Raw genomic sequence first — 26143 nt, forward strand, 5'->3', positions numbered from 1 at the left:
TCATGCAAAATTACTTCACACATGTACCAAATAAAACTATTACGATACATTTTGTGGTTATGAAACGATTGTTTTCATTTTTCAATGTTAAACGAAACAAATAATGCCAGAGTATCAGAGTCACCAACACTGTATGATGTTTCCGTTCCTATTTCGCGTTCTCATTGACTGAATTTAATTGTGACGAAGAGGCATCCAAGGAATTCGTATCTGAAGGAAAGCAAGCATGATGAAAATTCAAATGAAAAACAATTGTGTTCAACTTTCAACCCGTTAAATATCTACATTTAAAATGTGAATTTCCGAAAATATATTTTCACATATTATATCTTTGATTCCAACGCTCACAAATGTCGGTAAATATGTATGAGCATGTATAACAACATAAAATGCTCAACCATGATATAATTGTGACATTTATCACTTTAAATTATTACATTCTATTGGCTCTTTGTGAAGCGAACAAACTATTTTCAGTTGAAACTAACAAAAACAGAAATGAATTACGGTTAATACACCATGCATTGTTTGAACTTTTTTAATTGGTCGGTATTTCGAGCTAGTGAAATGATTCGAGTAGAGAAAAAGCGGTAAAAATGAATGATAATGTTTATAGAAATTGGGAAACTTCTTCTTATTTTTATACTCATTCCCAAAGATGTAGACATTAGGGTCAACTTATCAATTAGATGTTGTGTGTGTTTTTTTTTCTTCACCAACCGCATGCTCGTTTTCGCAATTCTCACGCTGCAGATACTCATTCAGTTCAATCACGTCTTGCTGATGGAAAAAGATTACTCCAAACGGCTGATATATCCGCTATAAACCACGCACACAGAATTAAATGAATCAACGCGTCTCCATCGACACAAACAATGGCCGAAATCTTTTTTTAATTCTGTGTTCTCTATTCATTCTTCTCATTGGTGAATTGAATGCGCAAATTCCCTGCACTGCTCCCATAAACTCATCAAAACTTATGATCGTTGCCCCGCACATTCTAATGATTAACATCAAACTTTTTTAATAATTTTTATTTCTGGTTTTTGGTATATTTCTGACTTTCTGCTTGCGTTTTCGAGATGAATTCGTTATAATTTTTTTTCTTCTTCACATTTTTAGCCATTTCGCTTGGGATGTGGGACGGTTTAAACTCTATATTTCTTGCGTTCACTGGGGCTTTTGTCGGGTATATATACACATAGTTGAGTCATAAGACCACATTTGTAACCTTCTCACAGTCATAAAACTCATTTTCGTGAATCATACGCTATAGCGTATATTGGTATACCAATATGAATTCACAATGAGCTAATATCTGTGATTTTATGACTATGTTCCTCAGATGCGCAACTTGTGTTTTTCTCTAAAATTTAAAATGTATGTGATCTCAGAGATGTGTTGTTTGTATAATTGTTTATTCAGATGGAGGAATGCACCCGAAAGGATTGGGATATATTCAGAATATTTGTCATTTTCATATATGGCATAGTTATTTCTATTGCCAAAAAAAATCGGCGTGTCAAGATTATGAAATAATGCGTTTTATTTGAAAAGTGTACTCAAATAACGTCAACATTATGATCAACACGCGAATCCATCAAGTAACAATATGTTATTATTCCGAGTAAATGTGCTGATGTTTGACTTTCAGTGCACATCGCATTTTGTATAGTCTGTCTGAGAATAAAAACGGATGAAACTGCATTGTGTTAATAGCATTTATTTAGAAGAAAACTTTGTTGATTTTATTCGCTTGAGTTTCATTTGTTTATACTTGTATCACGGCGAAGCAGTCGGCCGGCTGCATTTAACGATTTTGCTGCCTTTTTATGCGTTCTGGGTCGAGTAGATGTTGTACAATTTATCAGTGGAACCGATTTGATATCTTAATTTATCATTCGGTTTTATTGCGTTATTTGTGCATTTCCACGTACTTTTTGTATGCCATTTGTTTTACATCATGTTGCATTGGATTGAAACCTACACACAATCGGAATAAATGTTGCATATGATGCGACAAATTATTGTGTTGACATTTATTGATTGTAGATGTGGCTGAGTCTCTGTACTTCGTACTTTTCGCGTGAGAATAAGTAAATTGAATCGTAAAAAGTGACACATACTTGAAATCGAAACAGAATAAAAACCAGTAAATACCTTCGCGCTTTTGCTAAATTTGATCCGGAAATGTAGTAAGACTTCGAGAGGATTCGAAATCTCAAGTGAAATTTGCGATATCACTGGTTCTGTTTTATGTGTGCGTATGTTTCAGATTTATAGCTTGCTATTTTTCATTCATAAAAGTGGGCTCACAAGAATTCAAATAAAATGCGATTTTGGTCACATGCAAACCGATGCCATACTCACTTTTCCAATTGCATGCGAACAAGACCCATTTCATCTGAAATAATGAGCATTTTACGACCGTTTTATTACTTGACTCTTGGATTTTATACGGCCGACTTTGCAAGTATGAAATTGATTTTTCACAGAAAGATGCAAACGTCACACCATTAACTGAATGTGATAAATATCCAAAACATCTCTCTTCGAAATAATCTGCAAATGTTTTTGTTTTCTTGCTTTTTACGAGAACACGTCATTTGATATGGGCCAAATGTTAGCTAGTATCCCAAAGTCACCAATTTGAGTGCATATCCAATAATATTGATTTTAATGTCTGTTCTGTGGGTGTTTTTGGTTTGATTTTTATTTGAATCTCCCATTTCTATTAATTAAAATGATGCAAATGTATCTTTCGAATCAGTTTCAATGACACATACCATCACAAAAAGACACAAAATGAGTTTGTTGAAGCCAAACGTTTCTTTTTCTTTCAAAGCTGAAATATACGGCAGAGAATTTTTTATGAATTACTCATGCCGCAATAACAAACGTTGCTATGCTGATGACGTTTTATGTGTGCTCATGATCGATAAGCGGCAGACTTTGGTTGGATTTGTATTTTTTGTACCATTTTTTGTACCATGTCTTTTTCGTTTTCTCTTGTGTCAGAGAAGGTGAAGGCGTACAGCACTTGCAGTTGCATTCAAAATCGTTTTACCACACAGATGGAAATGTTAGTGTTCCATTGGTTTTTTTTATCTTTCTTCGTGATAAATCCATGCACTGTTGCAATTTCAATACCAACATTCCATTTGAAATTCAATGGGTTTAATAAATATTTATCGGGTGAATTTCATTTCAACAGTTTCTATTATTTAAATTTTGCGAGCGATATTATTTACCAAGCCAAGTTTCTTTGTGTCATCTCAATGCCAATTGCCATCGAGATTCGAGATGAATTGATTTATTGTAAAATTTATGCAATTTCAAACCTTTCACACAAATTCAAATTACCAACCAAGCAATCGTGGTTTTTGCTTTCAAGAAAGACGGCATTCCAACGGATTCCAACAACAAGCCAATCTGATTCTTATTTTTATGATTTCTCATTCAAAAACAAGAATTTGTACCTGTAGCATTCAAAAGAAGAGCGGAGAAGAGCGGTGTATTCTCAATATTTAACTTAACCGCAAAATGAGCCTATGCTTAGTGATCTAACATTTGAAATGTATGATCTTACCTCTGCAAAAACTATGATGCGCAAAAAATGGCTGCGAAGCAAATATTGAGTAACCGTAAATTTTTAAATCAAATTAACAACACGATTCTGCAAGCATGTGCAAAAACTCAATTGACAAAAATATAATGTGTCAGTATTTATGGCTGCAAATGTCACGATTTGATAGCTGTCGGTTGTGCAACAGTTTTCCCTTGTTGTTTGTGCGCGCACTGCGAATAAATTTTGCAGAAAAAAGTTGTAAGCAAACTAAAATCAAAATCGTAAGTGAATCTGTGGTTTAACGCTTAAATAATGATCCGCTTATTTTTAGCGACATTATAACACCTCCTAGTTTCACCAAAGATTATGAAAATATCTGAAATTCCATTGAAAAATGTTAGTTTGTCTTCGAACGATCATAATTTTTGTAACACTTAATGGGCGTTAAGTGTGAGCAATTCAACGTAAAATATTGAGATGATTCTATGTTTAGAACTGAAACTGATGGAACAGGAGATTCCAACAGTTTTTCATTGCGCGTGCGTACTACACAAACGTTAATTTAAATGATAATGCTACGATTGCCTTCCTAACTAAACACGAATACATGGCAGCTGTTTGTTGAGACCCGGAATAAACTTACAGTGTCAACATTTATACAGAGTTTCGTTCGAATTTAATCTGCTCGCGGGTATACATATTGTATCACCTTACTGTGAGAGACAGAGATACACAGCTAGTTAACTGTTTTTAAACTTGGACTCAATAGGAAATCACTTATGCGTTGTGAGATAAGACACATGAAATGGAGTGAATGCGCTCGATTGAACGTTATCTATTTTCGGTGTACTTTCAACTAAAATCAATGTGCGTTGAATTTAAATGCTCTTCTCGCTTCCATGAAAGTGCACTTACTTAGGATAGTTTCTAAATGTAGAATTGTTCAAATTCATGCTGTGTAGTAACAGCAAGCTGTATTTGTTTTATCGCATCTAGTCGGGAAAGAAGTGCTGTTCCGTTTATATTTATACAAGCTGTAGAGGAAAAAAAAATCTCTCATCTTTCCCTTTTGAGTCATCTATGCTTACGATTCTGTTTCAATTATGTGTTTATTTTAAGACAAATAATTATGGGGAAAAACAACAACAACATTGGAACATCTGTAATACATACGTAGAAAAATTTGGAAGATGTCAGCCATTTGAAGAAGAAGAAAAATCCCATACACACATGTGTTTGCGACAGTTTTCACTTGAATTCATCAATTCATCGAAAGCAGTTTGTACATAGACCTGGACATAGATTGTTCGATAAATATTACTATTTAAATGGAATGAATGCGCACACAAATTACAAACGCACACACCAACATCTCCAAAACAAAAGACAGAAAAATATTTGAATAAAAAGGCACATGACCACTGAATCTTATTTACATTATTTACGTTTGGCAATGAATAAATATCAACGGAATTATCATTTTGGAAACACAACGTAAAATGGCCATGGTCCAAACAAGCGCACACGCTTCTGATTATGAGTTGTGGCTATCAAAACATTTGCGAAAATCATTTTCGCACGGCATTTTTTTCGCTCAACCCCATCTGATTCCCTTTATTCCATTCATTAGAACAATCAAATGACGTAAATGCCTTTTTTTTTCAAATTTCAACAGCACGACACACAGCACATTAACATTCATCTTGTTTGAGTTGTAGTTATAACTTGAATAAATTTTATTTCATTGGTTTTAATTGGCCACGAAATTCCCGAATTTCTCAGTTGATTTGTTTTGTTTTTTGAATTTTGTTCCTCCGTTTCTCGAATAACGACAATAGACACCAGATGCCAACTGAGCCGAGTGCATCCCTAAATTCTATAAATACACACACGTATTTGATGTGTAATTAGAAAAAGTTGACAATCTCTAATGCGTTTGCGAGCGGTAATCGCGCTCATATTTCAAATTGACACTCGCCGTTCTTGCTTGACGCGTGTGTAAGCAAATACGATGGAAAATGCTTTAAAACACGAAAACCAACGGTAAATTCATATGACAAGCCCAATAAATTAATGTGCATGCGTACGTAAACAGATATGTAAATTACACAAGCCACACAACATCCCATGAAGAAATACGAAGACGAAAGCCGTGACTTGGTTGGGGAAAATGTTCTAATGATGATTGTACCCATTGAATGTAAACTCAATTGACTTATATCACACACACGCATGGAGCAGTTTTGAGCTTCAACTCAAACAAATATTTTTTTCGTTGTTAGTTGCATGTGTTTTATCGCTCTCATTTCAAATGATTGTCTTAAAGTCTATTAGTTAATGCATATTTATAAATCTATGCGCTCATGCCGTTGCTTCGAAGCCGTCGCTCAACAATAAATTATTTTTACATTGGAAATCAGAGAACAAGCAAGCATTGAAACTGAATGTGAACACAGCGCACCACGCCATCATGTACGGAGATCAATAAATTTGTTTTGATCCGCATCAAACATAAATAATGTTTGCGTGTTCAACTATTAAAATCGAAATGGTTGTGATCAACCAACTTTATTTGTTTTTATGATTAATTTATAGATTCCTTGTATTTTGTTACGATTTGCTTGCTGTTTTAATAGCGTAATTCACGTTTTCGCTTCACTGGCTTCTTACTTCAAATGATTTCCGATCAAATCAACAAATGATCTGATGTATTGAATGAGTGGCCCATAAAATCGGTCCATTCGAAACGAAATCAACAGCATAATTAAAACTGAATTGAAATTTGAATAAGCAAATAAATTCGCATTCAACAATTTGGTTGCTGGTAATCGGGTTTGCCTTAAAAATTTAATTGCCTTAAATGCTTAAGCAGCACGTGTTATTTTCGTTGTTTTTTTTTTGGTCCGTCACTTACGCTAAAAGCATTTTTATTCCATATAAATACTTCTAATTTCGATGGAAAGAAATTCTGCTTCATTTAATGCTTAGCTGGACATTTTCAATACAGTTGGTGTATTGGCATTCATTGGTCGGAATGTTTATTTGTTTCTATATGAAATATATATTGAATATGAAAACATTGACAAATAACAACAATACCGCACGGAATAATTTCTGTCGAAATATTTGTTTTTTTTTTTTGTTGGGTTCATTTGCGCCACTCAATGCGTTTGCACGCAGCTTTTATGCCGACGTAATTAATGGCCTGTTCACTGCTCGCGTCAAAATTCAAAGCAATTGCATTGTTTCGAATATTGACTTGTCTCTAAACTACAAACATTTCGCAAAATAAAAAAAGAAAAATAAGCAAAAACCGTGTGTTTTTTTTTCTTCCAGTTTCAAACGAACTATACGATAAAAGACAATCATTGACATTGTTTTCGACGTTTTTTTCGGAAGACCAAGTGTCTTGAAATATTTGCAATTATTATTATCTGAATAATAATATGTATGTCATCGCAGCAAAGCTGTAGCAGCTAAATGCTGTGAACTTTGTGTCACAACGTAGAATCGATTTGAGCTTAAATAAATCGAAAATCTGAAAATTGGGTTCCATGAATATTTTGTTCTCGTTTGAAGAGACATGACAATAGCGAAATATTTTGTTTAATACGCACTGAGCAGATGGAGTTATGAATGTTAACGTTTTTAAAGTTCAAAGTTTTGGAATGCGATTATACTTTTGGTTGCAACATATTTTTGTCTCATTTTTATGCAAGAATTTCTAAACGAAAAACATTTTCGACATCGATCGGCTTGAGAACGGCAACATTTCTGGTTTTTTGGTATTTAAATTTAACGGCATTTTGATCGGCATCCGGCGGTCACTTATGTAAGTGCTTGGTCAAGATGAATTCCTCATTCACATCGATATGAACTCAGTGAAGACTATGTTCAAGGGCTTACCTAAGTCGGTCTATCGGCGGACCCATTTGGCTTCACTGTTATTGTTTTCTTTTTCTCAACAGATTTCTTTTAGCCCATCGCCTTCACTTTCTGACTTCTTCAAATTGACGAACCTATCACCAAACAAAACGCCGTTCATTTAACTTGAAATTCTTATTCAGCCGTGCGTATAAAAACAACACAGCGAAAACACTCGATAACCAAAGAAAAGACGAAGAACAAACGTCTCATCAATTTGTATAACATTCATTAATGTATATTCAATAAGTTATTTAAAAAGTGCAAATGGACGCGAGTCGAAAGACAAAACGCAAATCTCGGGCTTTGTATTATTTGTTTCTTCTATTGTCGTCCATTGCTTGCACAGAACGTGCATTTGTCGCCTATGTAGACAAAAATAAATATGAAGATAGATAAGATTGTGTACAACCGAATGGCCATTTTCAATGTCGACCGATGATCGGTTGTTCAAACATTCTTCATTAATTTATGCAATTTACAATTTGCAATAAACGTGAACGCGCGCCAACCCAACACCAATGGATACTTCGAGCCAGACTTTTGCAATAAAATCAAGAATGGATTTTGTATTTTGTGCATTGCATTTTTTTCGTTTTTGTTTGTTTGTTTCGGTCTGCTTGAATCTGCCATTAAGAGATCGGTAGAGCGTCTGCTCAAACACGGGCTAATTTACATAAAACTAGTCCCGATCGGACACCCATCACTCCACTACCTTGATTAGCTGAGTAAAAAAAGCGAAAAAATGAACTTCAGGGGCTTAGCAATGCATTATGGATGATCTTTGTACAGCTTATCGACTCTGTTTACTTTTCTATTATACTGAGATTGTGTTTGCGTGGTAACGACCGTTTGTTTGCCTTCCATTTTTTTTCCTGCAACGCTTGGCTTAACATAGTCACACACCTGCCTCATTTGCGAATCGCTTAAACTCGAAAGTCAACGCAAATCGAGCACTGGTTTCAAATTTCTTGGAAATGTAAGAGATGACAATGACCAAGTTTTTTTAAGCTAATGTGAAAAATCAACAGTTATATCGGAAAAAGAATTTCTAAAAATATTCCAATATTTGTTCGGGTTGCATTCGCACTTGAGCCTTTATCAAGTGCACTTGACTTTATTTTGGTTTATCGATTTTGTTACTTATCGCAGCAAAAAAGTACCGCACCAACACGGACTCAAGCAGTTTCACTTAAAACAACGTTAATTGAATTGAGCTACGTGAATGTTTTTTCTTCAGTGACACACTAGAATCTCCGAACTTGAGTGAAAACAAATACCTGAAATTGTCTAATTGGTATTGATTTTTCTACTTGGTTGATCACCCTGTCTATTCTGGAGTTTTACTGTTCGTGACGTTTACCCAAACTGATGTTCATTTGTCTGTATTTTGCCGCAGTTTTAATTTGCTCCGACTTAATGTCAATCCTGGCCTGTGTCACGTTTGGCTAATCAACTCAATCTTTATACTTGATTTGTTTATTCAATATCGATTCCAAAGAACAAGGCGAATCGAGTTTCGATTTGCACAGCACACGATCAGAGATCATCGATATATCTAGCATAAACTGGAATTGTGAAACACAATAAGGGTTTATTTGTTTGTTTATTTTACGTCTAGTTGGAAAAAAGGATGAACAACGGCAATGGTCAACGCATGACAGTTGATGGATTTGGTCAATTGTATTAAGAATCTAAATGACAATTTAATTTGTGGCCCGAAGCAATCAGACAAATTGATAAATAGTGCAGAAAAAAAAGAATGATGAATTGGAGAGCTTCAACCGTTTCGTTTAGAACGTCATATCAATATCGTACAGTGTTGTGAACCACTCAAACCACTCATGCCTTTCAAAATCGGTTTTATCGCTATAAACTGAAATTGCCAATGTTTGTATTCAAAATGAAGCGAACATTTCAGTTCAAACCTCGACTCATATGAACGTTACAAAGTCATCCAATTGGCGAATCAACTATTGATAAAGTCACTTTTATTTGTGGGTCAACATTCAATTTAATAAGTTTTCTATTTAGATAAGGTCTTGTGTCGATAACAATACGGTCTCAACTGATTCGAATGAAAGAACAACAAAGTGAACAAGTTTCACTTTTGATTAACTGGAGTAAATTTTGCGTTCTATTTGAATTGCTCGGAGCCATTAGGTTGATGTTCTCTTTATTTCACTCCGGACCGTTGTGACAGAGGGTTAAGAATGACGAGTAAATGAAATCGAAACAATGAATCTGAGTTCATTATAATCGAATATGTCAATTTAAAATAAACAATGAAATGCTATAATTTTCGGCTGATGACTATATTCTTGGGTATGCGATTTATTTTCAAGGCTAAACTTCCATCGACACATTCAATTCCATTCTGAATTGAATGGCAAAACGATCTAATTTATGTGTGTACTATATATACCTCTCCGGTATAATTGCTGAACCGAAGAGAATTGCCGAAACAGACACAAAAAAATGAATAAATGCTATAAAATACATTCATGTCTTTGCGCTTGATTTCCGATCGAGAACTTTAGCGAAAACCGACTCGCTTATTGATTTTCTGTGTGTGATCTTACGCTACAAATGGCAAAACAAAGAACAACAAAAAATGGGAGAGACGCCAACAGAACTCTAAAAAAACTACTAGCGATAATTTTGTTGAATATTTTCCCTGTGATTTTATTGTAGAACAAATTGTCGCAGTTTGAAACGTGGCTTTTTCGAATGTTTTGTGCCGTCGTTCTGCGCGGCGACATAAATAATTTACTGTTGATTGAATTAACACATAAATACCAGCGGAATGAGCCACACATGGATTGTTAAAAACCCACCGAAAGTATGTGAGTGTGTATGTATGCATAAGTGTAATGATTTTTATTGTACCATAACAACTAGCGACAGTAGAATTCGCAACACACGAATGAAAAGTAAAAAGAATACATTGAACATATTTTTTTTCTCGTGATTTTTCGATTTATTTCTGTGCTGAAAATGAACTGTACACAGCGACTGCACGAACGTGCATCGGTTGATACCTGTAGTCGCGCTTAGGAAATAGCTACGTTTATTAAATATTTACACTCGATTTTAGTGGAGAAGCAAAGCAAAAAAAAACATCGCTTATTAAACATGGCGGCTGCAAGTGCACTTGAATAACTCCATATAAAGACAATTTTGATTAACTTTTAGTTATGCATGACATGAGTTACCAGCGCGAGTACGTGAAAATCGATCGGCACTGAAATTGGGTTTCCAACCATTTTGCCATGATGTGTGAGAATGAAACACAGTTTATGCGTTTCCTACGACAATAATTTATGATTATTTATAATGATTATGTTTTCACATTTTTTTTTTTCTCGGTGATATTTCGGGGAGAAAATATCAAAAAAGGCAATGAAACACTGTTGCGGTAGTTGTGCAATACTGATTGCCAGTCGCAAGGAAACAAACAATATCATCGAAATTCCCTTCGAATTTCAGATTTTCAAATGCAAACAAGTGTCGTGCGCGCGCCAACACATTGTCCGGAAACGCTGTGCTAATGGCATTTGTGTTTGCTCATCAAACAAACGAATTATTTATTTAAGCTTTATTGGACTGCAGAAATACGTCATGGAATTTTAGTCGAAATTTAAACCGATTTAACTGCCAACAAAACGCTGCATTTGATCATATGTATATGTATGTCTTTTGTATGATTTGTACCCTTAGAACCGACAGAAGGTAGAAATCGTCCGCAAAAACGAGTCAAGAACATAAACTATTGTTAATGGGAAAACGTAGGCACACATTCATCAGCCATATGGCACATGGTATTTGCATCACACACTCAACGCGATTATTCAGCTTTTTTCTCTTCATTTCAATGGCAAAACAATTATCTAGAAATTCGAGAGCGATGCATGTCTGTGCTGGTGGAAAGGAACTATATATACGCAGCTCGATTTATAAAAAGAAAATCGTTTTTTTATTTTTATGCCGTTTCTTGATTTCGTTTACAACGAGGGACATGACAAATGGAATATGTTCGAAAATTGATTCATGTGCAGTGAACGTGCGTATGTTTGTGAATGATTCAATGAATGTGGAGAGAACATGTGAAACATCACAGCCATTAAAAACAAAATGCAGCGTTAACTCGTTTACTCGGTTGTAATTGATGAATTATCCATTTTGGTCACAACTGACAATCGAACTGAGAGGCACCGATACATGTGGAAGAAATAGCATTGTCCATAACATTTTCTGTATGAAATTGTTATTTATTCATTTATTTGTCTCTAACCTAATGTTCATCTATGCAGCAAATACAGAGCGTAAGCCAAAGGCGTGGCAATTAATACGAGATCGAAGCTGACTAATAGACATTACAAGCCACACAACGCCTCAGCTCGTTGGTAGCTTAATATATTGGCGATTTGTTTTCATTTTCGTTTGTTTATTGAAAATATTTTTATAAAACGAATTTGAACGAGGTTTCGAACATAAAAATTTGCATCGGAATTGGTCCAAAAAATCATAATTGAGCAGTAATGAGTGAAAAAAAGTTTGGTTGTCAGTACGGCAGTCAAATTGACACACTTACATAAAAGTGGCGGCAGTGATGCAGGCATGAACAATGCGCTTAGATCCAGTTTAGTTGATTTATGTGTACGCTGTTCACAGATTCATTAATTTCGCTTAGGCAAGCGACTGAAATTAGCATCTGACTGTTGATATAATCAACGATGAAATCCCACACGAACGGAAAACCAGCAGCGGTTTTATGAATAACTTTTGATAATTTTTGACGGACAAAGATTTTTTTTACACACATAAAATCGGTTTATGTTTAGAAACCACTTAATGATTTGAATCTTTTCTTTTTTTCTACTTCTTTAGCACACAGGTTTTTCAAGAAATCAACAGAAGAGACAAAATTCACCGGATAAAATCACTTTAACCACGATTTATTTCGTAAAACAACGATCTGACAATTTACTCTTTTTTTTCTTCTTTCGTCAATTCAACAGATTTTCAATACAAATAAACAATAAAACGTCTCATCAGCACATGTTCATCTATTTCGCTTTATGTTCTTTTTTTCTTTCGGTGTTTTTTTTTCACACTTAAATTTGTTGCTCGAGACCGACAGAGCTGAATAATCCACAAACGTTTAATAGGCGTTTTGTGCCCACATCGATCATTAAAGCTGAGGAAGAAGTAGAGAAAAATTCTCGTGTCGATGCGATGTTTGAAAATATTCGCTTGGTATTTTGATTAGTACCGTTGTCGATCGACTGCGATTGCGCAGGAAACATCTGTGCGAACTGAGAATACAGTTGCATCAACAATGTAACGAAAACAAACCGATTGAAAAAAACAATAACAAGAATTGTTGCCTGGTTTAAAACACCCGTGCGTTATCAAAGGGCTTTGGCTGATTTACGTGACATTACACATTGAATGCTCATGCACTTTTAGATATTTGATCCGATGCATAAATAGAAATTGATGCCTGCTTGAAAAATTAAATAGCTCAATTTTCGCACAATATCACAATAGATTTTCTTTTTCTCTGAATCCCCGCCGATGTTTTGCAATTCTTTCTCTCTTTTTTTCACGTACCGTTTTTATTCATCAAATAAATGGAAACGGAACAAAATCTCCAAATATTTTTCAGCACTAAAAATTGTATAAATCGTTGCTGAAGATTCACTCATTCAAAAAATTTATTTTAATCGTTGATAAAACGCACTAACAATTCATTTTTGTTTATAACTCTAAAAAATTCACCAATTCAATAAATCACTTTTGGGAATTTTACATCATTTGATGCAATAAAACAAGAAGAAAAAACCAAAACTAAAGGAATACAAAAAAACGAAACACAATTCAATTTATTTAGCTTGTTGTTGTTGTTTTTTTTTTGGTTCTATACGTCTGTTATGCGATCTCATCAATTGATGACTGCGTGCACTGAACGCAACCATCAATTTCAGAAGCGGCAAACACGGAACACACACATACTTATTTACTGATTTCATAGCATGTGCACCAACACAATCGTGCATTCTTTCTCTTTCTTCTTTGGCCGACGTTCGCTGCCAACAACGTCGATGTTGTGTTTCGATGTTGTGTTGTTTTGTTTACTGCTTCTGGTGTAGTGCGGTTGGTTGTACACTGTACAAATGCTCACATTTCATGCATATATGTCTTCTGTCTACAATTGATTTCGTTTTATTCCGAATTGGGATTGCTTGTGTGTTTGTTGGATTTCGATTTCGTCGGTGTATTTGAAGCGAATTCTTGTCATCGGCCGCACTTCGATATGAGATTGTGTGCATAGTCAGTTTCCTTGATTCAACGAACAATCAAACAAAATGAAATAATTTTGTTCAGGCAATTCATGAATCATAAAACGCGTCGTTCTACACAACTTTAAATTGTGCTGAACTCACTCATACAACGAAACACGAAGTGGCGCAATCTTGTAACATGTGTCGGCGTTGCATGGCCGTATCGATCCTTCTGTCTTTGTCGTTTTTGTATTCATTCTTTGTACTACATCGCCTCACATTTTTATATTCGCTTTAGCCATTTTTTCTCGTGTGTTTCTCTCTGTTCAGTTTGTCTGTGTCAAGCACATATTCGGTTCGAATACGCACAACAGTTGTTCACATTTTGGCCGCCTTTGACTGTGTTAGTTCTGCAGTGAATCATTCTTAAACATTGAAGTGGGATAAGATAAAAACACAGAATTCGAATTGACTTGATTACTATGGCCAGCTAAACGCATCGAACGAAACACATGCATTTACTGTGTTCCGTTTTCAGCTTGACAAAAATGCGCCAGGCGGCTGTTATGCTGCTCGTATCCGCTCGTATCGCATTTATCTATCGTTGCTATGCATACGCTTTTCAATGCTTTTATTTGTTATTCGGTTGTCTATTTTATCCTCCGTTTCTTATTATTTTGCTTCCTCCCGTTTGTACTGAAATGAAGGAATACAGAAAAGAACAGCCAAGTGTCTGCTTGCATTTTAAATGAATTTGTTGATTCGCTGTGTATTCGCCCTTCATTCACCATCATTAATATTTCGCTTTGTATCGGATCGTCTCAGTGTGTGTGGGACACTGACGATAACAATTTTACGCTTTTGATTGTTGTTAATATTTTATTTTGGCAATTTTGAGTCATTTTACCGATTATAACATAACGTTGCTTGACATGCCGAACGACAACGCCGCCGACATACTTCACACATAAGAAAAAACATAGCAACACAATGGACGTCTCCACTGGGAGCCTGTACCGTTTTATAGTCGCATAGAAGGCAGTTTAGCCATGTCATTCGTTGCTCTTTTTTTGTTTTGTATTTTGATTTCTTACTTCGGTCCGGTCTTTGTGTCTTTCAAATGATCACAGAGCATTTTTTTTTCAATCGAATCGTCTGATCCTATTCTCAGTAAATGCATGAGGCAGACCTTATTTTTTTCTCTCGGTTCAATAGCAATAATAATTGAATAGAGAATGGAATCGCATGGTCGTGTGTGCATATCGCTTCGAGATGGCATTGACCAAGGAACACCCAGTTTTTCAAACCGCATAGAATCGAAACCGAACAGTTTCTATGATGAAAATGATTGGCATATTACTTGACTTGTTATTCTCGTTCTGTGATGTCTATTTTCATAACAAACGGTTACGAATATATCGGTTCGCTTCGTCGTCACACAAGCCAAGTGAGAGACGAACAAAAATGTCAAGCAGATAAAAGGAGAATCAGTTGAAAATGAGAAGTATTTGTTTGTGTGGAGAATGTATCATTTCATATATATATATATAGCATGTTATTTACGATCAATTGAGTCATTTTCAATGTATATTAGCATCATTTCTGAGCAAATATGTGGTAGCATTCGAACAGTATGTTTTCGATAAAGGGGAAGAGCGGCACAATTGTGACGCGTTTGGTGAGAGAATTTATGGGAAATTTAATTGGCGACAGACTATTTGCAAAAACCAGTCATTTTTATGCATTCGAGCGCATCGTGCAAAATGCATTAAAAAAATAAACGTCGATGGTAACCAAAGTCTCCCTCGTTATTTCTTCTTTCCGTTCATTGATGGTATGATTGGCGTGTGAGTTCTTTGTGTATTTATTCTCCAATTTCATATGCTGCACTTGAAATTAATAGTGACTGACAAATACGTTCGTTACATTTCCGTTAATCTTTATCGCTAAACTTAACAATTATACAAATTATGGTTGAACGGAATTCACTCATTGGCATCGGAATGCCTCAAACACATGCCAAAAAATCAATTCGCATTAGTTTTGTTGTTAATTTTTCTGTGTGCCTTATTGAGTCGTCTTGAATCACAGCATACATTTGAGACGTTGAGAATGCGGGATGTCGACAACGGCAGCAGTGGCAGTGACGAGTAAAATACAGCGTCAAACTGGCGGCACTGAATACTCGCACTCATATCTCATTGATCCGTTGCATTGTGTGCTATCTCTTTTTAGCTCATTCCGACTTGCAATTATAAATAAATCGAATGATCCGATTAGTACATTCAGTGGCAGAAAAATCCGTTTCTCTTACACGATTTTTTTTCCTTGTTCATCGATGTATCACTTGATGTTCTCACTCCCTGCTATTATTTGCTTTTTGTTTTTGCCGTCTCCTTCTTCTTCTTCTTATTCCTTTTTTCCTCTCCTTGTCAAAAGATCCATTTGCTTGTGTGAGGTCTTCAGTCTCGAAATTCTCACATGTTTCGTTTGTCCGACTTTTTGAGCTATTTTTCTCGTGTTTCCAAGAAATCTTCAGCTATGAATGTGAAATGACAGCAACATTCGAATTACACAATTTGCTCGATTGCACATTTGATAGTTTTGAATGCGTATTTACGTCTGTTAGATATGACTTGTCGATTGTTAGATGCATGCAAAAAAGTAGAACTTTCAGTGAAATGGAATTTCTTCGAAGAAATCGAAACATCAAATGGCTGTCTATTTTTGTTGTTGTTGTTGTTGGTTTTGCTTACTAAACATTCAATGCTGGTTGCCACACACCAGCATATTTTCATGTTTGTTCGGAATTGGATGTGCACGTGAATCAATCTGTGGCAAGTGCGAGCGCGTTCGTGTCCGTTGTCGTTGTTGTTGATTTTCACTGTTTCGAAAACAAAACTAGTTTGAGCTTAGAGAGATGCTGATAAAACGAAAAACGAAGAAAACGAGGCCATGTGCGAGTTGAAATGAAAAATTGCTTTTACAACTAACTACATTATCTGGACTGAACATATGAGTTATTGCATTAAGCATGACAAAATTGTAAATATTTATATGCATGTATCTACGCATGAAATAGAGGAAGAGCGAGTCTGTGCCAAAGCGCGCAGCATTCAACGCACTGCGCGTAACAAAATAACGATAAAATACAAACATATGCGTTTGCTGTGTTTTAGACTTGTTATGACTATTCTCTGTCCATTATCTGTCATAGATTCATTGTGGTTCTTCCCTTATGCTATTCTGTGTTTCTTTTTTAAAGTAAATTACGCACTGCAAACATAGTCTTCGAATGTCATATAAATTATTATTTATTTGCCTCTTTTTGTTGTTGAAAAATGAGTTTCTTTCATGTAATTTCTTCGTGAACACCCTCGAAGATATTTTTCTTTCTTTCTCTAATTCGTTTGATTTGATTGTGGTTTGATTCGTTACGACGAACTAAAATGCACGGACAAACGGAAATGAATTTTTGTGTGTGCGGTCCAAGGTGATTGTTCCCTTGAACATATCTATGGGTGAGATTGAGAGTAGTGTATGTTTGATTGACTTTGTTACGAAAGAGAAGAGCAAGTTTCTGTCGACTTAAAAATGGTTAAAAGCGAGTATGTTCGTTTTTAGCGGGTCCTCGCGGTTTTTCACGGTTTCCGCGGAACTGATAAGAGATAACAACTTGGTGTCTTCGGCAAAGTTGTAGCACTCGAGGTCTTCTATAACATCGCTGAAGACAGTTATCTCTTATCAGTTCCGCGAAAAGCGCGAAAAACGATAAGAAAAAAAAAGTTCCATATAAAATTTGCTTTTTTATGTGCGCGATTTGCGCGCAACTGATAAGAGATAAGAGATAACTTTCTTCAGCTTAGTTATAGAAGACCTCAAGTACTACAACTTTGCCGAAGACACTATGTTGTTATCTTTTATCAGTTGCGCGAAAACCATGAAGACCGCGGAGGCTAGATGGTACTACAACATACTCTACTTTAACGCCAACAGAATCATCAGAAAACATACTCGCCTTTTCAAAAATATAAATCGAAGAAAAAACATACTCCACTCTCAATCTCACCCATAGATATGCGGAGTGATGGAATAATTATACTTTCTCTTGAAAAATATAGGAAAATTGAAAAATTATTAACAAAAATATCTGCCTGAAAACGTTTCCACAAATGCAGAACGATTTGTTCATAAACTACACTATAAGAATTCAGTTCTGTAAATTGCGTAGTGTGACACTTTATTGGCAGAAATTATGACCAAAGATTGTAAATATATACTTGTTGTTATTGAGTTTTATGGCGGTGAGAGTGACATTGAATCATCTATGGATAGTGAACGGATTAATAAAAGAATTAAACAAAAAGTCAACGCATCGTGATGAATAAGCGAATGGTTGAAAAAACTCAAGGCGCTTAAATCAGAAAGCGTCGTATGTATCAGGCAGTGTCGTTCAATGACTCATTGACTTTTAGCTACACATGCGTTTCATAGCTAATTCATATGCAACATGGTCTGTCTTCGATGCTATTTTCGTATGAGTACGTTTAAAATTTGAATATGCAGATGTCTAATGTCTCTAGTCATTCACACTTCAGCCATGAATGGAGTGTCTCGAAAAAGTATCATCATATGAGTCAATCGATTGCAAATTTTGTTTGTTTTAGGTGAAATATTTGTAAACAATTAAATGACACACTTAATACAATTTAATGGAGTAAGGTGTCTAATAAATTTCGTTGAGTAAAATTTGTCACCAAATCAGTGGAGACAGTCAATTGAGTATTCATTAGGTGATTGTGATGTCGTAATAATTCGAGAAGAAAATTTCTCTTTTTGATTGCATTCAAGCTTTTGAAATTAGTCACACATAGCGTATGGAAATTATGTAAAACGGTATATACATTCCGAAGATCGGGTAAATGAGCGATACGACGATCGAGGTTTACTCATAGCATGATTCTGTGTAGTGATACAAATGCACAATTACTCATTTCATATATGTAGGTGTTAATGATTATTTCTCCAATGGAATCAACTCAACCAAAAAAAAACCGATACCGTTTTTGAACGGCACCGATTATTTCTTAATCTGCTAGTTGAGTCCAAAATGTACTTGTACACACACACACACACACACACACATCAGCTCGTTTGGCAAACAATTCTTCACATGGATATGAGAGCGAACGGCAAAATAAAAAGAATCAGCGACGTGCAAAAGAAGAGACAATTCGTCGAATGAATTCTGAAAGCATTATGGCCAAATCGTGCACAATCGTGTTTTGACGAGTTTGTGTACATGATGTATACCTTTCCGCATATATAATGATCGGAGGCCAGAGTAAACGAAGCAATGGCATTGTAATGAAACTAGCCAGTTCTGCATTCTGTGCCAAAATAAGGGAAGAATGTCCAATTCTTTGCTGAAAGAAATGCAATTGCAACAAATGCTAACAACAATATTAACTCGCATATTGAGTTTAGACGCAAATTCGATTTGTTTGCGTTGGCCTGTGTTCATTCCCAATGAATGTAACGAAATTGATCAATTTTCATGTTCGTTCTCACTTGGAATTGAAGTCAACGTTTTCAAACGGAAGTTGTTCAACCGCTATTGCATTGTGCTTTGTTTCGCCGTTCTTTTGCCTTGTTCACATTTCGATAATAATTATTTTCTTTATTTTTGCAATTCGCATATGGGCTACGAGTGATGTAGCTGGTTCAGATTATGTTTGCACGCAAAGATTTCGGTATTCTGTGAAGAAAGTGCGTCAAAAGAGAGGCGAACGAATGGCAAAAGAGGAACGTACAATTGTGACATCGGCTCTGTCTTTACAAATTATGATATTCGTCATTGGATTAGGTTCACTTGTAATTTTTATGTAGAGCCGCTTTTATGCACTTCAAACTGTCTGCATTTTGATTCAGAATCAGCGACACTAAACAGCTAAACAGTAGAAAGAATACAGCAATAAAGACAAAAATAGAGGAAAAAATGAGCAAACGGATACACTAGATAATTTGCATTGTGTTAGTTAGCAGCACAGCTATGAAGAAAACATGAGGGTCTGTCAATAGAAACAAAGTGATTGTAATTTTTGGCTTACGAATAAAGAATAACCCAAAGGCTGAATGTTAAGACGGAAAAAACAAGTTCAGACTCATAATAATAATGAATGGATCGTTGTAATAAAAGTTCTTGATGGACCACACACTCACCATGTGAATTTACGCATTGAGTCTGTAATCAGGGCTGAAGAAAAGAGAAACACATTTATGATAATTACTTGGTTGTCGATCGGTATTTCAGTGTCTTTTAAACCAATTTCGTATGTTCTGCAACCATCTGATGTTGAGCTTAAGTCGAGTAATTGAGCACTCTCTAATTAAATGCCGATGTGGCAGAGTCGATGACAAGCTATTAAAGCGTAAAGAATTATACTCATATCAATGTCCAGTGAAATCAATGAAATCCGGTCGTCACAGCCATATGTTGAAAACTTGCGGATCGTTTTAAAATCGAGAGCCCATGTATTAATCGAATGAATAAAAAAAAATGTTGTCATCTTTCGTTAAATGCTTTCCCCCAAATTGAATCAAAAATTGAATGAGTTAATAAAATTAACAGTTCAAATTGAATGGCGCATATAAAATGGTGCGCTTCAATAAATCCGTTTACGGTGCTTTTTTCATTCTGCCAAAATATTTGTATAGCATGACTGCGTTGCTACCATCCAAAAAGTAAAATAAATGGACGTGCATTTTTTTTCTGTTGTCGTTGTTGTACATACATAATGAAAATTTATCATTGAAATCGGCAAACAAATGATGAACTATTCACCGATACCACTCTCGATTCGTCTGCAGCGTATGTGCACAGTGAATCGCACAAAATAAATGAATGTGCCACGAATGGAATTTTTATTTTCATTCAATATTTGCTCGTGATTCCCATCGTTTCTATTGGATAATTTATTTAAAAATATTAATTTCAATTCCTGTTAGCAAAAAAGCCAATCATCGATTTACGTTGATTGTAAAATCAAACAGGAAAAAATGGTCAATATGTAATGTAAACAGAAATTTTATTTGACAAGCCAAATGAAAATCCGTTACTTATCAAATCGAATGAATTTACTGCAGGAGCAAACCGATAAGCTCATAGTTTAACAAGTTCAAAAAATATTCAACTGTTAAGTTACTGTATTGTTACTTTTCAGAGATGACGAAAGGTTATTTTGCTGATATTTGACAACAATTTCATGTGTTCTAATTCACACCGGTTTATATTCAGGGCATTTAATCTTGTCAAATCGATTGCTAGGTAGGAGATTGTTGCGTAGAGTAAATATTTATCCATAAACTTGATTGAATTGCTGGGCCAGCAATGCCGGCAAAAGGCAGGCACAATACTTCAAATCTATTGACTAGATCGAGAGGAGAGTAAGTTCATCTGACTTTGTTATGAAAGAGAAGAGTAAGTTTCTTTCGACTCAAAAATGGTTAAAGGCGAGTATGTTCATTTTTGGCGGGTCCTCGCGGTTTTCAACGGTTTCCGCGCAACTGATAGGAGATAACAACATGGTGTCTTCGGCAAAGATGTAGCACTCGAGGTCTTCTATAACATTGCTGAAGTCAGTTTCTCTTATCTCCTATCAGTTCCGCGAAAAGCGCGAAAAATGATAAGAAAAAAAAGTTCTATATAAAATTTGCTTTTATATGTGCGCGATTTGCGCGCAACTGATAAGAGATAAGAGATAGATATCTTCAGCAATGTTATAGAAGACTTCGAGTACTACAATTTTGCCGAAGACACCATGTTGTTATCTCCTATCAGTTGCGCGAAAACCGTGAAGACCGCAGAGGCTAGACCAAGGACAAATCACTCAAAAGTAATACAACGCTGCTGAAAAAGTAATACAACGTGAAAAAAGTAATACAACTTTTTAGTGAATTGCCCCTTGGGCTAGACGGTACTACAACATACTCTACTTTAACGCCAACAGAATCATCAGAAAACATACTCTCCTCTTTCAAAATATATTAGAATTTTTTCATATACTCTCCTCTCGATCTAGTCAATAGAAATGGGAAAATAACTGCTTCACTATATCAATTTATAATGTTACTTAAAAATGGAACTCAAACTAAAAGTACCTATTTGTTTATAATCTATTTTATAACTTTTTTTTCTGCAGAGTCGATGAATCAATATTGACTGTTAATTGAAAGCACTTTACACAGTAAGTAATTGCAAAGAACAGTTTGTTTGTCGAGCGAGACTTGGAAAGCACCGATACTATTGACAGAAAAAAAATAGCAATATACTCATTGCTAATTAATTAAGTGAGTCAATTTCATTTGTGCACTTACTTTTTGGTGAATCATATCCGCAAATTAATTTGTACTATTTTGCTATTCGGTAAGTGTGTTTTGATAAGTTAATCAATTTGGTTCGTTTTTCATTGAAACGATTCAACTGTGGTATTCTGTTACATGTGTCTGAGATAGATTTCATCGTTACAATGTGTTTCGTGCTAAAGTGGCAGAACAAGCAGGGAACTTAAGAACGATGAAAAATTGTGTGCATAAAATCATAATCGGACATGGATGGAAAACCACGCACAAACACATCATTTGTAAAATGTCGTCGTATCTCGTGAGTCTTCATATAACAAATTGATAAATAAAGCTCGCATTTTTCCACTTAAACCACCACTCACAAAGCGATGCACACAACACAGCGACATATGGGAATGGGAGAGGAAGAAAGAAAAACAGTTGGCTACAGTAGAAAATATATGCTGCATGGTGCTTGTAACGTCATTTTTTATGGGCTGTGACCACCTACGTCTATGACGATTTTCTCTGCCACACATATTATTTATGGCAAGCGTTTAGTTTAGTAGGTCTTTGTGTCATGCCGCAAAATAATTTAATAAAGTGTCATTAAGTTTATATCATTAGGTGGTCGAAACAGGGCAACGTGTTGGGAAAGTTTAAGAATCGAAATCTATACTTTTCACCACTATACTGGTACATAAAAACACACACACATGCACCAACATAAACTAACGATGACAGACTTCGGTGTCGAAAGCTGTAATTTTATTTTTTGAGCAAACCAGACGACAACCGCAGCAACGGCTGCAAAATGGTGCACAAAGTTTTGTGCGGAGAAAATGGGAAAATGATATAATCAATATATATTGGTAAGGAATCCATAACAAATTGATTCAAACATGTAATCGAAAAATAAACAAAGACAAAAATCCTGTCGATCAACCTGCAATTTTGGACTTATATTCAAACTATAATTTTCCGACAAAATAGAAAGAGGATTCGACAGAGCCGAAAACTCATAAAAGCGATACGGCAACAAAACTTTATCGATTATAAAATACTTACTGTGCAGTGAAATCAAGTTAAGTTAGTTTTCGTTCAAAACAGACTATACGATAGGTGCGGTATCATTCATGCACGGTTTGAAGAAACTACACTTGACACTAGATTTATCTGATGCTGATTTACATTTTGGAATTGGCCAATAAAATCCACATAATCGCTGGTTGCCAAAGTCGTTTGTTCTCTTGCTTGCTGTTCAAACATTGGCTAAGTGACATGTTTCACAATGGCAAAGTGAAGGTGTCTTTTTTTCTATCGAAAAAGTAATTAAGCTATTCGACGTGCCTGATGTAGATATGAAATATGAACTATTGGCAAGCACCATACACGCGTTGCTCTACGGGTGCAATATTTGTGGCCATATTGACTTGATTAGTAGGCGGAAAGTGAACACATAATGCCCGCAGTTGGTACAGCAGGTAGCTTTCCGAACCCGTTACTTATGTTGTTCTAACAAATTAGTCGATTTGAAAATTTATTATCATCGGTTTCAATCGGCCAACAGAATGAATATTCTGTGATGTGCTGTGCACAGCACACTTTTTTCGCTTAAAATGAATTACACTTCCTTTTAGTTGGTATTATATAAGAAAAATACGAAATTTTCGATTTGCAGGGTTAGAAAATATTGCCAGAAAGAATAAATGAAATCTCTTTGTTTCATCTTTGCAAAGAATTTCCGAACAAACGTTATTTCTTTCGGTGTGCGAGTTGCGAAGGGATGTATTATTAGATTAAATACGAAAGAAAAAACAAGACCAACAACTGCACAGTAAAAACTTTAATTAAATACATGTTTAATTTAGCAGGAGATTTGTATTCCATTCCAGGCCTTGTCGCTATTTTTCTCTCAAATGAATGAACACAATAGAAAAAAGAGAGAACAAGAAAATTGCGGCCCAAATAAAAGTCGAGGGAAAATATGTTTAATGAAAGAATTCCACCACAAGTATTCCTTTATTTGTGTGCCCACAAACAAAAACGAAAGAATGGAAACATCGCAATTTTTGTTTTCTACTCCCCCCGAAGCGTTGGCTTCAACCGACAGAATTGAAAAACAAGTGGAAAAAAAGCTTCAAGAATATTCCATCGCATTCATCTACAGATATGTGTGATACCGAAGCCATACGGATAAAAAAATTTCGGGGTATCGAACAGGATCTATTGAAAGGGTAAACGGCTGGTAAAATGGCTGTGGACATTGAAAATGGAGCCAAACATTTGGAATTCGGAATATTAGCAACAAGCAACAAGTATACGGCATTGAATTTCGAATTAGACGCGGAGAACTTAAGTCGGGTCTATAGTCGATCAACTATCAAACATGCGAACAAAAGGAAAAGAACAAAAGCGTAGAAAACTGAGGAAAACGGAATGAAATTTACATCCAAAAGCATGGTGTTTATTGTCCGAACGACTTCACCTACTACTCAATGGCAAAATATCATTCAGTTTATTTGCTGCTGAATGCAGCGATTGGTTGTCTCGCTAAAATCCTCGTAATGGATAACCGTTCGTATATTGGTCCTTTGGCTCGTTCATTTCCTTTTTCTCAGCATGATGTAATTGAAACAAATGCGATTTTTATTGCAAACCAAGGCTCATCGGATAAAAGTATCAATTTTAATTTAAGTTTCGAGTCTATCGAATTCATCTGAAAATTCAATACCCTATTTGAATGTAAATTGTGTAGTATTTAGAGTGAAAGTGATGAGTAAAGTAAATAACAGAATGAAAAAAAAACAAGCGATTGGGAAAAACTTGAATAGCACTGAAATAATTTCTACAAATACCCATTTCACATTGTAGTCGACGTGCATACTTAATTTTCCCAAATCAATTTATGTCGAATTAAAATGCATGAATTCAGTCACTTTTAGCATTTCAATTACTCATCAGACTGTAAGGAGGTGGTGGATAACTATTGCCAACAGAAATGAGCAAAAGTTAAATGATAAATTCAAATTGACCTAGACCTCGAGTTTTATGCTCACTTTTTTCCGTAATGCAAATGCTTTCCTTTTTTCACTCTTCTTATGTTCACTTCGTCACGATGCCAACTCACAGAACACTAGACAGAGCACTAGTGGCCGACAATGGAATTCTCTTTATTCGTATTCGTTCTTCGATTGTGTTTTTTCTATTTTATATTTACGCCTTCGTTTCTTTTGCATTCCACGAACATGCAGTCGCGTCTGGCTTGGTATAGAAACGCCATTTAAATAGTAATAATATTGTTATGATGACATGATGCGGAGAATGTGAGCACATTTATTCTTGTAAATAACAATCAAATATCAGAAAGTAAATTGCAAAAAAAAAAAGAAAATGAGAATACGTTTCTTCCGTTGACATCGAAACGTAAACATACCGAATTCCAGTGTACGCTATTCGGCGATGTGCGCTGTTGCACTGGGCTCCATTTGCAAGCGAAATAAATGGTTGAGACCGACATAAATCCAGCCAGAGATAGACACACTCAATTTTGCACTTTTTTATTCTTCACTCAGTCTCGTGAATGTTTTGCGGCATTTGTCGTGATTTTGCTTGGGATTTAAGAATTTTTCTGATATTCCGATGTCTCAACAAGACACTCACTCTGTCACTGGTCGCATAATTAAATGGGCTGTCGTAGATAAAATGCAAAAATGTCTCTCGCAAATCCAGCAACAGTTGTAATCCAGCTGTCTTGCGCTCTGTCGGTATGCTTGAATGCGAGACGGAAACTTGATGCGGAAAGCAAACGTGCAGCAAAAAGACCAATACCAAAGAGCAATCATATGTGTGTCTAGTCTAGTCTAGTGTATATCTTGAAACGGAACTCCGAAGACCGCTCTTCGATTTGGACTGTCGGTTATTCAGGTCTAAACTCTATTGAGCCGAAACGATAATCTGTTCCCTAGTCGGAGATTCGAGGTTCGTAATCGAAAATTCCAAGCGGATTATATCACCAATG

The 26143-nt window shown here is 35.5% G+C and overlaps 1 protein-coding gene across 4 annotated transcripts in view; it reads right to left on the bottom strand.

The window, feature by feature from the left end:
• The window catches only part of LOC129570091 (rho guanine nucleotide exchange factor 10-like protein), a 106276-nt gene that overhangs the window by 15015 nt on the left and 65118 nt on the right, over positions 1–26143 (bottom strand). Inside the window, exon 1 of one of the 4 annotated variants that reach the window (XM_055449500.1) lies at positions 13109–13480. The exons of 1 other annotated variant lie outside the window; for it this stretch is intronic. In XM_055449500.1, the coding sequence (XP_055305475.1) occupies positions 13109–13121 (13 nt within the window). In that variant the 5' untranslated portion in view covers positions 13122–13480. Of the gene's footprint in view, positions 1–3589; positions 3728–12086; positions 13481–26143 lie in introns of those variants that run through there. 2 more of the 4 variants (XM_055449499.1, XM_055449501.1) reach the window with 2 other exon arrangements.

This window comes from Sitodiplosis mosellana, unplaced genomic scaffold (genome assembly GCF_009176505.1).
Source record: "Sitodiplosis mosellana isolate CC-2019 unplaced genomic scaffold, AAFC_SMos_1.0 Smas_scaffold_47, whole genome shotgun sequence".
NCBI classification, from domain to species: Eukaryota; Metazoa; Arthropoda; class Insecta; order Diptera; family Cecidomyiidae; genus Sitodiplosis; species Sitodiplosis mosellana.